General features: G+C 42.2%; 1 protein-coding gene across 4 annotated transcripts in view; it reads left to right on the top strand.

The window, feature by feature from the left end:
* The first annotated feature begins 8,903 nt into the window (after window positions 1-8,903).
* cpne5b (copine Vb) overlaps window positions 8,904-16,075 on the top strand; it is a 107,335-nt gene continuing 100,163 nt past the window's right edge. For 3 of the 4 annotated variants that reach the window (XM_029502120.1, XM_029502122.1, XM_029502121.1), the window contains exon 1: window positions 8,904-9,013. In XM_029502120.1, coding sequence (XP_029357980.1) covers window positions 8,904-9,013 — 110 coding nt within the window. The remainder of the gene's footprint in view (window positions 9,014-16,075) is intronic. The other variant, XM_029502123.1, reaches the window with a different exon arrangement.

Here is a 16,075-nt window from a genome sequence, read left to right as displayed (position 1 = left end):
ATACTGAAACAGTCATTCGGTGTGTGCGTTCTCATCAGTCACTAAACAACTGCAGCCCGAACAAATGTGCTTTCATTTGAGCTCAAGCTCTTGATCAGATTAATATCCTCACTCAAAAAAAAAAAAAAATAGTTTAGTTCCATTTGTTTTCCGGGTGAGGGCGGAGTACATGCAAACTTTGACATAATTAATTTCCTGTCATTCTGCCTGTTTGAATCCACTTCTTACTGTCACATATTATACATTTGTCCTGCTCACTTTGTCTTCTTTGATTGTTTTCCTTTTGCAGGCTGTTCTTTCTTCCTCCAAGGCAGGAAGTTGTAGGAGACCAGAGCTGTGAGCAGGTATGTAGCCATGCCAGTGTATCCTCCCAACACCAGACAGAGCGGCTGCACCAACACGAACAGACAGAACACATTCATCGATGCCCGGTCATCAAGCTCTACTCGATCATCTTGTGTTGCTTTCATGACCCCAAAAAAATATATCAGAGCCACGGCGGGGTAAAAGGCCAGCTCCACCATGATGCTGAGGATGATGTGCTCTCACACCCTGGAAAGCCTTCAGAATTTAACATGTACATGAGTTAGAAACTAGTTTGGAACATTCACTGAAGTACTGACTTTGATTATTTCCAAAGACACACACTCACCTGGATTAGATTTACACACAGTCCAAGACGGGAATCCCTCTGAAGTGTGAAGGTGGATCAAACAGGGTGGAACAGACGCGGACCTTTGATCCCTCATTACAACCGACCTGTCAAACATTATCCACCTAGTGGTCCCTATCAGGTCGCCCAGCAGCTATTACCTTAAAGACACAACCTGCTGTCTTTCAATAAAGCACGCTTTAAACAAAAACTAATTTGGCCACATCATGCTGTCTCCTCATATGAATCATCAAAAAACCACATCACCTCTTATACAGTCAAAGTGCTTGTGTCAAATGAATAAGTCACAAATCAATTATGTTCCACACCTACAGAACCTGGTTTATAGAGCTGGCACTTTGTACTTTGTGGCCTTGGTTTGGTATGAAATAAGTGCTGTTAGACACAAAAGAAGCAAAAATATTCATGACTGTTTTGTCACATCACAGGTATTAGAGAAATATCCATCAGTGGGAGGATAAAAAGATGCAGGCTTTCATCAAGCAGTGAGTGTCCAGAGCATTTTTAAACTTGGGTCATGATGAGTACTTTCTCTCCGAGCACAAAAAATCAAAAGAAAATATATACACCACCAGGCAAAAGTTTGGACACGCTTTCCTATTCTGAAAAAAATTTAACTGAAAAGGTCCAAAACACCACCAGCTACCAAGAGAACTGGAAGAGCTTCATTTACAAATTTTTGTTGGTGGATAGAGTTTCTATGACGTTTGGCCTTTTCTATCTGGACTATAGTCTACAGCACAGACTTACGTTTCTGATTCATGTGACTGTAGAACATTAGCCTTTGTGTACTCCTGAATAATATCTGATGAAGGGTTGGAATAGTTTTTAAGGGTAGCAAATTGTGCTCATTTGCTCAACAGCACCACTGACCTATGATATAGCAATAAAGTCTCCAAAACAATTTCACAGCTGGGCTCAGTGAAAAGCCAAAATATAAAAACAAACGATGGGATTTAAGTCCCTTGGCAAACCGGATCTACAGGTACTTTTGTAATGGTGGGTTATTAAACTTTGGTCAGATTCAGTCTGCCATTTCTAGTGTTTATGAGAAAGCTAATAGAAGCATCTGCTAGTTTCATATCCGTTGTGCACGAAGTGTTATCAAGTCAATTCTTTTTTTTTTTTTTGCATTGGCTCTCTTGGTATTGGTCCATCTACCATCACTTTCAGAGCTGCTTATCCAGGTCAAAGTTACAGATATGCAGGATATCCCAGCATGTACGCAGCATGACTCCACTCTTATCAGACTGCTGGTAACATCTGTTTCTGCAGAAGGATGTTACAGATTTAACAATATTTGTTGTTGTTTTTGAGACATACAAACAGGAAGTTGGTCCACGAAAATATGTGATAATTAAAAAGTGAATTCGACACATTTGTGGTAATTGTACCTATTAGTCATACTTAGTTTGTAAAATTTAATTACGGTTTTAACCGCAGTCTCAAACGGGCTTTTCTGAGACTAAATAATTTAATAAAGGCTGTGTGTAATTATGCCATCCACAGTACTGACACTGAGCAGCCCGAGAGCAGAGTGCTGCCTCTGACTGTTCATAAAAAGTCCCAAGAGGAAATTACCTGAGTGAGCTCTTCACGAGGGCATCATGGCGACGCAGTAAACGCTGTTTCCCCACAATGAGGTCAGGGGTTCGGTTCCCGGCCTGGGTCCTTTCTGTGGAGTTTCCATGTTCTCACCGTGCCTGTAGGTTTCCTCCCACCCTCCAAAGACATCATGTTTGGGTTCACTGGTGACTCTGAGTGAGCTCTGTGTGTCTTTGTGTGTTGGCCCTGTGATGGACTGGAGACCTGTCCAGGGTGGCCCCGCCCTCACCCAGAACATCGGCTGGGATTGGCTCCCCCTACGACCTGGAAATGGAAAAGCGGTAGAAGATGGATGGATGGAGCTCTTCACTGCTTCTTGGCAGCATCATTTCCACGTTGTTGTGAGCATTGAAACTTGACATGGGCTTATTCAGAAAGGGCAGAGAGAAATGATTCCACATGTAATGCTTTAGTAAAAACACTGGACATCAGGACATCCAGGCAACAGGTTGGTTATGGCAGCAGAAAAATAACTACACCATCAGACCTTTCAGACACCACTCATCTGATTTATGGCAGCTCCAAATGTTGAATTGAAAAGTTCAGTATCTGTTTGACTGTGTTGACTGTCGGTATGCTTCGTGAAAATGGATTTAATCATATTATTAAATTGCTGCCAGCGCCGATGCAGACTGCAGTTGTTTGCCCCCTCACTGCTGCAGCCTGTTGGAGCATCAGTCAATCAGCCACCCAGACTGCAGCGGCCCTCCATAAATGCTGTGGAAGTGTGTGTCTGACTCTGGCTTTTCACTTTGTTTTTTACTGTCAGAGCAATCATTCACTGAGGACTTCCCACGGATGTTTGCCAGCTCAGGAGGGGTTTGATTCTGGATCCAACCGCTGGGCCACAGAGCAGGATTACACTGAGGGAGGGAACATGTGGCCCTTTTAAACTGAGCTTTAGCAAACCACCCCCAACATCTCTGCAGGACCAGTGAGGTACCCAGAGAGAAACATGAAGCGTCAGCGGTCAGATTAATTCCAGCTCAGTCATTGGTTGTACCGGATAATATTAATAATTAATACTCTGACTGAATGTGAGGAGAAGTCTGCTGCGGGTGCTGTTTGAAGACACTAATATTAGTCGGTTGCTCTAATGGAGAGTTGTTTGCAGTGGAAGCTTTCAGAACATCATTCACATTTTTTAAAGATGTTTTGGATTCACAAATTCATTATCCTGTATTTAAAACTGTGGTTTTGCTGTATTAGTTGAATATATTGTAATCTTGGATACAGTTACCGAAGAAGGTCCTGGAGCAGAAGATTAAGAAAAAAGCAATTCTTGAATTTTTAGCTTCAGTGCCACATAAGGTTAAACTAGTCCTCTAAAAAAGCTATTCTCATTTTCTCTTTCTCGTACTCTCTTTGCTCCCAGGCCTTGCTTTGTTTAATTTCCAACATTTCATAGAAGCACACCTGGAAGAAAAAAAAAAGAAAAAAAAAATCAATGACTACTCAGCATGACCTTGAAGCTTCTGAGAAATTTAAGATGCAACATTACAGTTCTCCAGGATGCTATACATAGTAAATAGCTTCTTACAAACAGGTTTTTGAGCTCTCTTTTGTTGGAGATATTAATACATACTAATACTGCAACTTGCAACTTGCAATACTATGCAAAATGCTTTTGGTCCTTGATTTCAAAGTAATAACACCAAAACTGGAAGTGTACTGGTAATACTTTAGATGGAGCACATGCAGTATTTTCTGAATATGTTGACTGTCCACTGAAAATACTTTTTCCAAACTTAGCACAAAAACTAAGGAAATTTTGATTATTAGGCAGATTATTTCTTTGTTGTAACAATGCTTCTTGGCAATAAATCTTATACCGTTGGAAAGCCAGTTTACTTCCCTTTTAAATGGTGCCACATTTGTGAGGAACACGCATTTGTGGGATGAGCGGCAGAGCTGAGTATGTGGGCTGCGCCCATGAAAAATTTGCCAAATCTTCTCTGCCAATACAAACCAGCCCATTCTGCCACTGACCTTTGGTGTTTGGTGGGTTGCGTGACTGAGGTTTGAAGAAACAAGACATATTGGCAATTTGACAATTAATTCCTTTAAAAAGCAGGAGCCTCGGTAGCCACACAAACCACAGCCTGGCTCCTCCTCCTCCTCATGCTGGCCACCAGCCTGGTCACACACCGCTGTGGGATGACATCCCATTCTTCAACCAGCATCTGTCGCAAGTCAGCCAACCTGGTTGTGTTGGTCACTCTGGCACGGACAGCATGCCCAAGCTGATCCCACCAGTGTTAAATGGGGTTGAGGTCAGGACTGCTGGCAGGCCATTCCATCCTCACCGCCGCCCCGCAGCAATCAGCATAGCATTCTCCACGTCATCTCCACACTCCGACCCTTCGATTCAACTGCCGTGGGCAGAATCTGGACTCATCACTGAACATAACAATGATAACTGCACGTGCTGCCGACACCAGCGCAAACGAGTCTGATGGTGAAGGGCAGTCGTGGCAGCCCTGTGAGACCAGAGATTGGCTGCGTGCAGTCTGTTCTGGATGGTCTGGGCAGACAGCCATATCGTCCTGGAAACCTTGACTGTAAAGCTGTAGAATAAAGCCTTTGGTACCTAAGTGCTGACAGGAAACAGTCTTCTCGGGGTGTCGTCCCTTTGGCATGCCCGCTTCGCAGCCTGTGTCTGACTTGGCCTTCACTTTGGAGATGGTACTGGAGTTCACTCCAAATAATGCCACAACATGGTTTTAAGTAACACTGGCTTGAAGTTCAGATATCCAGATCAAGCGTGGCATGCCGATTCTTGGAGTACACACTTACTGGCCACTGTAGCAGGGCCGATGCTCACAGGCCGTGCCATCAGATGCCTGCAGCACTTGGGAGTACCAGAATCTCAAAACAGGATTCAATAGCAACCCTAACCCCAAATTTTTCATGGGCGCAGCCCACATACTCATCTCTGCTGCTCATCCCACAAATGCGTGTTCCTCACAAATGTGGCACCATTTAAAAGGGAAGTAAACTGGCTTTCCAACGGTATAAGATTTATTGCCAAGAAGCATTGTTACAATAATAAAAAACAAATCTACCAAACACAAATGTCCTTACTTTTTGTGCTAAATTTTATTACAAAAAGGACAACAGAAGTAAAAGAAAAAAAACTTTCCTCCAAGAAATGCAACAGAACATGAAACTTTACTACAATCGACCTACTGATTCGTTTCATTACCTCCACACCACCAGCCAGAATGATAACCTTATTAATGATGTAGTCAGCTGAGGTTACGTTTTAAAAAGCCAGCATTTTAGAAATGTGCATCAAAAACTAGCTGAAAATATGACCAAATTCCCAGAGAACTATCTGGTGACCAGATGTAATTACAAACAGGCCCGAGGTTAGACATCCATTTCTTGTTTTTTTGTGAAACAATGTTTAAAAAAAAAATAAAAAATTGAAGAGTTGGCTCAGAGGAGTAAACAAATGTTTTTATTTTTAAGGTTGGGGAAAAAAAACAAACATAAAACACACACCATTTGATGTAAAGAGCGTCAGTGGCTAGACAGATGATTTGTCGGTTTTAACATAATTGCTTCCAGAAAGGCGATATTTTTGGACAATGTGACGCATGTAAGCATAAACACAGTAATTAGAGCTTAAGAAACTGCAGGAAGCTGAGAGAATAGGACAGAGGACAGGGGACACTTGAATCCCCAAGGGAGTTATTAATGTCACCAGCAGTACAAAGCATTGACCACCTCCTGGTCCGTCACAATCTGTCAGTAATTGCATTGAATGAAAAATCTTTGTTATCGATAATTCAAAAATAAACACAAATACGGGTTTTGTTTCTCAGGAGCTGACCCCAAAATTTTAATTCACCATCTCTCAAAAACAAAAACAAAAAACAATTACACATTTAGTTAGTTATTTTTGGTTTACACTTTCCTTGCAAATGAATTGCTGATCGTTTGTTGCTGCCCATCAAAAAAGTGAATCTACTCAAATGAAGCTTTCCTGCCAATTTGTATTTTTAATGCAACGGCTTTCTGAATCAGTATGAGTAATACTTCCTGTATTAATAATTTACAATTTTAAACTGTTGATTGGAAAGCTGCTTGTTAAAGAGCTGATGTGAGTGTAGGAGCACTCAACAATATTATCATAACCTTGGTGATTTTTACACCATCAGGGCTTGAATTGCCCTAAAAAATGTTCTGTATGACGTTATGACAGATGCCTTCAATTATACTTCAGATTTTCAGAGGGCAAATAATATCACTACGTTTCAACAGTGGTCCCCCAGTTAGAGGGAATATGAGTTAAATACTTGACAAGCTAGCTTCCAGGGAGGGGTGCTAACCGTCACAGATACACACTGATATAATATAATGCTTCGCTGTAAGACAAAAATTGCATCAGTCTCATAAAAAGGTTGACACTCTTTGTGGTGTTAAACTATCAGGACAAATGCAAACAAAAAACAAAGGAAAAATGTTGTAAAACACTTACAGTTCTGATACCGCAGGTTATTTCCCAAGGCTAATTAGCTGTTGTGGGTCATCTTCTTTCCCTTTCACTCATTTTTTTGTCCTCTGGCCCCGCTCCTGCCAACCCACTCCTTGGAACATCTGCAATAACATGCTCACCCACACTAAACAGCAAGCCCTCAAAATAAATGAATCATCCTGGAGAGAAAAGGGGTGTGTGTAAATGTACATGTGCCTCTTTATCTCTGTTTATGGGTGGTGGTGTGACATATGAGAAAATTATTTGGATTTATATGTGCCCGTATGTCTGAATGAAAGATTGTGTGTGTGTGTGTGTGTGTGTGTGTGTGTGTGTGTGTGTGTGTGTGTGTGTGTGTGTTCTTTATCCTCAGCTGGAGGGTTGTGTGGGCAGAAACATCTTGTGTTGGGGGAAATTGATTTCCAGAATCCACACATTAGGAGCTCTATGCAGGAAAGAGCTGTGAGCTTCTGCAGCCATTTATGAAAGGAGGTAAAACAGTTTATAGCCGTGTGTGTGTGAGAGTGAAAAGGGAAAGGGGGTTATTGAAAATGTGGAGCGAAATCTGTAGTTTTAATGAATCTCATTTTGCTCCTGATGCAGTCATTGGTCCAGTTGATTGTTTATATATATATATATATATATATATATATAAATATATATAAAATTTTTTATTTTGTTTATTCGGGCTTCCAGTGTTTATGTAGATTTCATGTATGTAAGACATATGGAGCTCGAGGTAAACACACACAGACACACACACATTAAGGAGCCATACTTTTCAGAAAAAAATACAAATCCATCAGTTTCTTGGCAGGCAGCTGCGCCAGTTTAGCATATTCATTACAATGTGGTTTATAGGGCAGGTCTAAGCTGCATACAACAGGCTAATGATGGATGGTGGCCATTAAATTTCTATGTCATTCCCTCTTTGTAATTAATATTGATTTTTAAATCAGCCAGCATGAACATATTTTAATTGCTAACTGCATTCCTTAAAAAGCATGCATTCCTCAACCGTGATAGAAAACCCCAGACGAAACTGGGGACACACAGTTTTGACCTATTTATAGCTTTAACTCTAAGTCCATTCCGGTTTGACACCTAAGGATTTGGAATTACTACTCAAAACTTTGCTGTTTCTTGTTGGTTAGTTTGTTTTTCCGCGGAGTTGAATGGTTTCTTATGGGAGCTGTCCACTGCTGTGGTGCTGAAGTCTCTTCTTTCCCTTTCAAAGTTGCTTCACAGCAGCAGTTTACAAACTTTTCTGGCTCGTGTCACTGTAACACCACGTGGGGCCACTGGAGATAGAATTACAGCAGCTCAGGCAGTTATACCACTCCAAATAGACTGGAGATATGAAATGGTCAGATAATGGCCAGATCATCTTTGATAAAATGCAAAGAAAGCCTAAAAATATGTTTTTGAAATGTCAAATGTCAAAACCGCAGAAAAAACAGACCCTGTCTGTTTATTCTGCGACCCTGTAGGATGTCCTGACCTCCCGGTTTGGACCCACTGTTGGCCACTTCAGAACGCACTCATCTTTATTTCATCATTATGAAATATGAAGGTTTCCGCGCTGGATGTTTCTAAAGACGAAGCCGTCAATACCAAATATCAGTGCGTAATGCCTCTCCCTCTCCCTCTGTGAAGACGTTGCAGGGTGACAGCAGCAGCGCTGGGGCATGGGCAGGGTTTCCAGCACTTGGATGTGATTCAGTGTGGGAGGAGGATGGGTGGCTTTGTGAGTATCTTGTCTTCTCTCTTCACACGCTCTGCTGTGCGCACACAGAAAACAGTCAGTCCAGCTCTCCATATGAGTTGCAGCCGCTCGGTGAGGGCGCGACAGTGATTTCATTTACTGTCCCTGCGTTTCTTCTTCTGTTTCTGCCTCTTTTCTGCATGAAGGACAGTTAAAGTTGCCACCTGCTCACTCACTCCGTGCACCTTCCCTCCTCCCTCTCCTCCAGCTCCAACACTGGTGAAGTGGCTGCCTCACCCGCTCGGAGTGGAGGCCGTCTGGTCTCCGATCTGGTCTGTGGAGTCGCCGAAGACTCGACGCGCTCCGTCGGGGCGGCCAGGCTGTGCGCGTCTCGGATCGGACCCCAACAACCGCCCCGAGCTCCGGCGATGGAGATGATGGAGGGAGACGTTATGGACAAGCTGGAGGACATGTCCTCGGTGTACGACTTCGACCCGATCACCGGCAACATCCCCGCCACCAAAGTGGAGATTACCGTCTCCTGCAGGTGAGTCTGAGCGGCACAAAGTTCGGTGCGCAGAGAGACTGTGTGTTGGAAAAGTTGTGAGGGTGCCCCACCCTGTGTGAGGGCTTGTTCAGAGAGGGTGTGATCCGGAATCCACACAAGCCACACAGCCACATAGGCTTTTGTCAAGTACACACAAGAGACAGAAACGGCAGATTCCCGGGCAGGGAAGGAGCTCGGGTTCGCTTATTGGAATAAAGTCTCTGTATCAGACTCTACAGAAAGCTGCGTGCTGTTTTGTTTGGTTCACGCATTTACATCAACTACTGTCAGCTCTGATGGAAACCAGTGAACTGTGCCATTTTAGTTTACCTCTGCTCATGTACAACAATCTGAGCTCTCAGCCAAGTGATCAGGGTTAGTTTGTGTTTCTTTTGGTCTGCAGCCTGCATGGTGGTCCAGATGGATGCATCCTCTGCTCTCACATCATTTCAGGCAGAAAGCTCTCTCAGTGCCCATCCCGCTTTCCTCACAGTGTACTGGATGTTAAAGATTCATAGGTTTACATCATATTCACACAGTGCCTGTGTCCTTGGCCTGAATTTTAGTCTCATTCTTTATTAATTTTCTCTACAAATGTATTTCCTCTTCAAAAAGCGTAAAAGAAATCCTTTTCTTTCCAAATTGATCCCTGGCAGTGTGAGTTCAGTGAGAATGAACAGTCATACCTCCTCTCATTAGGAAAAGTTTTAAAGTCGAGGCTTTCAAGCCTTTTAGCTCTCTGACATACACTCACACCCAAGCAATGGGAACCCCCCACGCCCCCCACCCCCTTTCTCTCTCTCTCGCTCTCTCTCTCTCTCACACACACACAGACACACACACTGTAGTCTTTGATGCTGGGTTTTATGCTGGTGAGCCATCGAAGCAGAGTGAGTTTGAGCTATAACAAGCTGTGTGTGCATTATTGATGGGCTCTCTGGCGTTGAGAGAAGCTCGCTGCCACATCTCTCCTCAGCAAGAAAGAAACCCAGGCAAGAAAGGAACGTGTTTCAATTTACCGCACTAACAATAGTTTGCTTGGTTGTGCAGGAAATGGTGGGCGATGGTGGAGGATCAGTTTAGATGGAGAAAGGAAGGCAGGCAAAATGATGGTAGTTGTGTTGTTTTGGATTTCAGGGGTGGCTTTGGTTTGTCAGGATGAGCCAGTTGGGATTAAATGCCTCAGTGATGAGCAATTAAGCACCATTCAGCTAAATGAAGTCCTACTATGACAGCCTCCTGCATTTAAAGTTATTCTACCTCTGACAACATGTGTGTGCATGCGTGGTGGAAAAAGAGACAGTGGCGCAGATGCCTCCTACCTGAGAGAAGATGAGTTTGAGAAGAGGGCATTAGGCATTGCTTTCACTGCCACTTGTGTGTGTGTGTGTGTGTGTGTGAGAGAGCGAGGAAGAATCAGAGTATTGAAGAGTATTAAACAGATGAAACTGAGAGTTCATGCTAGAAAAAAAACAGTCTACCTTTGACACATGTAAGATCCACACCTTGAAAATAAATGTAAATGATTGCAATGCAGTTTGGAGGGTATGTGTACGTAGCACACTGTGAACTGGCTGGCTGATTAGTGGGCGGCCTCACTCTGTTCATGTTCAACATATGGACTAATGAGTTATAAACTGAAGTGTGTAAAAGGTGGCTGCTGTAACTTCACCGTCAAATGTCCTCTATGCACTTTAGTTCCTGTGATATCATGATAAATATTTAATACTTGGCTTCTGAATGAGTCCCACCTGAAGTAGAGTAAATCAGCGGTTCAATATTTCTGTCAAATTCAAACACTTGCAGTGGGAGTTCAAGGCCTCACAGATCCTTTGTACAGATGTTGTGTGCGTCAGATTCCTATTCATGATAAAAGACTCCCTGTTGGGCTTTCTTCGCTCTGCTCCCTTTGTCACCACGTACTGTACATGTGCTCTCTAAAACCTCCAAATCCTGATGATAGCTGTTCCCTCCGGGCTAATACCCCTTATTACAGGCTACACCCCCTGCTTTTGACAACATGTTATTATCAGGACCAATGACACACAGATGGGGGTGGTTGGGCTCTGGATCAGTAAAATAGGAGGGAAATGATAGGACTTAGTGTGCCTATCAGTCACGGAGGGAAGAAGAATGAGGGATTTGGTGGCAGGAAGTGATTAATGATAATTGTGTTCTCTTGGATTTATTCTGCAGTAATAATTCAGATTCTCTACAATGGCAATGCATGGAGACATTTTCCCATAAGCCTCGCTGAGTGGTTTTAGCTACCTAACCTCAGTCATGCTATCTACTTTAACAGGCAGTCCTTTGGGATTCATCTGTCACTGTGCTCACATTTATCATCGTGCGCCATTCCCAGCACATTTGTTTTGTGGGAAAAGCTCGACCTTCAGGAGCTGTGTCAGAAATGGGAAAACTGGTGAGAGGATTTTAAAAAAACTGTTGGTTTCTTTGCACACTGATGCTACAACTACCGTGGGGCTTATCAGTCCAAGGTAAACTTCTTGCGTTACAGGGATGCAGTTGGCACATGCTCAGGAAAACAACTGTTCAGACCTTTGCTTTCAGTCTCTCAGGTCCCTTTCACATTTGCCCTCCCAGTCAATTCCAACACTAAGAAGAGGTGCTAATATTTTATGTGGTATAGGCCATTTGTAAATCTCTCCCATCAGCTGAGGAGAGATTGCCTGACCTGAATGAAGAGTGGGTCAGTCAATGGAGGAGCATCAACTTGTGATAAGAGATTACCTCAGTGAGCCTTTCCAGTTGCTGTGATGTGCAGCGTCCACAGGTTCAGCATCCCAACGTTCCACAGCCAATATTTCACTCCTGAGCCTGCCCCCAGTCTGTGCATCTGTTGAATTATCATTCCTTTTGAGTCACTTAATCAGGCACCTGCTTTTCAAAATGATAATAATAATCATAAAAAATAGCCAGAAATTTTGGAACACAGAAGGATGTTTAACAACAGTTGCCTTTGTTATGAAAGTATTTACCGAATCCCAAAAGACGCCTTTCACCATCTGGATCAGAAAATATTTTGTCTGCTGCATGATGAATAAGGTTTCCATCTGTTTCCTGATTTCCAACTCTTGACATGTGTCAATGCTTGTTTATACATTGTACAAAAATTCCTCCACCAAGGAATTTATATTCTCACCTGTCTGCTTTCTTGTCACTCGGCTTACAAAGTAAACTGTACCAACTGTACATTTTCGGGGAGATCTGAATTATTTGCCTGCAGGATAAATGACTCGGGCATGTTTTTTTAAGAAAACCCATTCTCTGAAGTCTGGTTGATGTTGCTGGTCTTCAGTCTCTGAGTGTCCTTCTAGTTTTCATATGAAAAAATTCTAAATACAAAATAAACCATGAAAAGTGTTTCAGATATCAAGGAATATAAGTTATAGTAAAATGTTATGATATGCAAATTGGGGGATGACATTCCCTCCAATCACAGCTTTGGAAACAAACACAAAATGTGTTTTTGAGCAGCAGAGGACGGTTTGAAGCTTCTGAAACTGTACATATAAAAATGGAGGGGAGTCCTATAAAGTGATTGCCTGACTTTTGATCTTTTGGAGAAACTAATGTTTGCTTTTTGATTTCAATATAAGACCCAAGACTCTAGCAGCCATCTGCTGGTTAAAGAGATTAAACCAAACCTCTTTGATGACTCAATCTCGTTTTAAGATTTGGCAGGAGGTGTATTTTTGAGAAAATGGTCATTTTTAAAAAATGTTTTGAACAAGACAAGCAATTTATTAAATATATAACAATAACGTTGCATTGATTTCAGTGCAGGAGGAAAAATGGTGCCAACCAGCATCTGGTCAAAGTTCAAACCGGCTGAATGCAGAGCAGAGAAACTAATTACACTATCAACTGATTGTCCTTTTCTTGAGAACGACAGCTAATGTAAGAACTTCCACGAGGTTAAAACGGCTCTTGTAGCTGCTGAATTTTCACTGCAATCAGTAGCTTAAGGTGAAGATAATTGGTGGGGATATGGGATTTCTGAGTGCAGGGGTAGCATGTGATGCTATGATTAAAGTCATCTGTTACACATTGTGGATGCTCCGCATTTGCATTTAGATTTATGCTTATGAGCGTAGTAAAGGCCAAATAAGATCTGATGGCAAAGCCGATGCATATCATCTCCTGATTGCTGACATCACATGTCTCGAGGTTTGAGCACTTGTGGCGCGAGTGTGCGCCGCAACACGAGCATCATCGCAGCTATAACTATAACTATAACCAGAATATGGTGGACAATGCATAATAATGCAGCTTTGCAAAGTGGAGTATAATTATCCTGCAGATGACCCGCCCAAAATCAAGAGTGCGATAAACCTTTTTGCATCTCTCACTCTCTTCCTCTCTCTCCCATTCTCTCACACACTTGCTGACAGCAATTTTGTTGCACAACCGAATGGGCACACTGCCTGATATCGCACAGCCTGACTGACTTACACTGGTTGGGGAAAATTAGGTGTGGAGAGAGAGGTACAGGCAGAGAGAAAGAAAAAAAAGCTGTTGTGCAAACAAAGACTGAGAAGACACGCTGAGATGAGAAAACGTTGAGATGGGCATGCTCATCACTGCACAGTAACTAAAGGACAGAGAATTGAACTCATTAAGAAATGCAAATAAGAGACCGGAGTGTTTAGAGAGAAAACAGAAACCTGCATTGAGAGATATTTTGGTTTATTACCATCAACAGCGCTTCGGCTGCAGGAGCCTTTCAGTCATTTATGTGATGCAATGTTTCTGTGAGATGTGGGCAAGCACTCAATGAGAGGAAATAAGAACAAGCATACTTACAATATAAATGTCCAGGTATTTAACGGAGAGAATTACATAACTTGCAATTTTTCAGCCATGTTGGAGCAGTGGGAAGGAAAATCCCATTTGCAGGTTTCTAACTTTCTCTTTCACTCTCTTTGGATCTGTTTCAGGGAAATACTTGGCTCTGAAGCTAATTTTCACCAATTGTGTCTCAATACAGCTTGATCATATTATTGATTATGAACATAATCAATTAATTTTTGTTATTTTCCATCATTATATTCCACTTTTGCAGAAGAGAAGACTTTTAGGATTAGAATATTTTTATCCCAATTTAGCGTTTATTGGATAAATACAATTAAAGGATTGAGGCGATATTTCTGTCCTCAACTCTTATTTCAGTGACCAGTATATCTACCTACCTATCTATCTATTTATCTATCTATAAATTGTTGTTGTTGTTGTCGTGAAGGGTCCTTTTATTTCTTGAAGTAATCTTAGCCTTAACTGAATAAAAAAAAAAAAATGGAGGAACACCTGCAGCATTGATGAGTCTGCTTTTCTGTGACTCCGACCTCCTGTACAGTCCTGACCTCTGGGGCCACTGGGGGCTATTACACGAAATTTGTTGTGTGTTGTTCACAGCCTTTCTATTTCACCTCTTGTGGTTTGCTCTCAGCTTCTTTCTTTCTTTTTTTTTAACCCCAGAAACAAACGGACAGCAGCATGGGTGTGTGCACTGATTGTTTTGGAAAGAAGCAGTTTACCACAACAATGTGACCCATTTCAGAGACAAATTAAAAGACTTTATGAAGCTTAGACGCAGCATCCATTAAATATGCATCTGAGCTGTTGTTTCTGCTTACAAATCATTTTTTCTGTTTCTGTGTGGAAGACGGCATTGATCTACAGAGCCCGCATTGTATGTTGGTGTGTCTTTGTGGCTTTGTTTGCAATCCAAAGGACATTTGGATCCAGTTACAGTATGAATCACTCTTCCTCTGAAACTGGCAGAACTAATCAATTATTTTCTGCCCTCTCTCTTAGATGCACCTTGGATGAGTGCATTGGAGACAGCAAGCATAATTTCTGAATATGATTTAGAGCTTTTCACAGTTTAATGATGCTGTGTGCCTTTGTAGTTTCCTTTCACAACAATTTCTCTCTCCCATCTCCTTACATATTGTGAAATATAGATATTCCAGTCAGCCAATTCATGTTTTGAGTTGTTTATTGCAACAGTGAATACATGGAACATGTTTGGTGCTCAGGATCCGACCTCCGGAGTCCTTGCCGACACTTCACACAGAGACGCAGAAGAGTAATGAGTAAAACATATGGAACGCTTGTAGGAGGCTGCAGGTGGGGACGAAGAACACGCAGCAGAAACAATGACAGACACACAGAGGGAAAGCAGGGAGACTCTGCAGTTTAAATAGACCGCCAAATGGAGAGGTGACTGGAGCATGGATATGTGACGTGAGCTGCGCGTGAGCTCCAGCTGTGCAGCTTGAGTTGTCTGGCTGAACTAGCTCATTGGCATTGTTCCTTGTACATTATATATTATTACCTTTATTTGAACTTGTAGGCCACTGAGGTTTCCCTCATTTACAGGGATGGCCAGTCTGCATAGAGACACAGTAAAAATAAGGAGAATTTCAAATTTATAACAATTGGAAGTTGAGACACAGCAGTCAGATATTATCATGTTAAACTGCATAAAACAGGGAAGAGACTTCACTTCGGAAGAATATTCCCCGAAAGATATCGATGTGTGGTCAGGACTCTATTAGAGCCGATCATTCAATATGCTCCACTCACAGTATTCAAACATTCCACTTATTAATGGTGGTGAATTGATTGTGTAGGATGGTAGGCCTGACTAACAGAAGAGTCCTATATGCAGTGAAGCTGTGAACCAACAACAGAAGCACTTAGGTTAAGGTTGGGGAAGAACGTTAGAGGTTGTGGTGTTTAACACAGAAAACAATTATTATGAATTCACAATCATAATAATGATATGCTGGATGAACCATGCATCAGTTTCGGCAGAGCAGAGAAACTCTCCTGTGTATTGACAGCTGTGGGGCCTGTATCTGACAACTTGGGAGAAACTGCTCTGTTTCCTGCAATGCTGTCTGTGCGCTGACAGGCAGACTGTGACTAACGCTTCACTAAATCAATAAAGTGGCTTTGAGTGTGCTGAAAAGATTAAATGTGCACATATCAAGATCTTAAGTCTGCTGTCAAAGTGGTTCCTTCCGCTCTTTG

Source organism: Echeneis naucrates, chromosome 5 (assembly GCF_900963305.1).
Source record: "Echeneis naucrates chromosome 5, fEcheNa1.1, whole genome shotgun sequence".
NCBI classification, from domain to species: Eukaryota; Metazoa; Chordata; class Actinopteri; order Carangiformes; family Echeneidae; genus Echeneis; species Echeneis naucrates.
The sequence above is the reverse complement of the archived record's forward strand: the minus strand, read 5'-3'. Positions and strand labels throughout refer to the sequence as shown.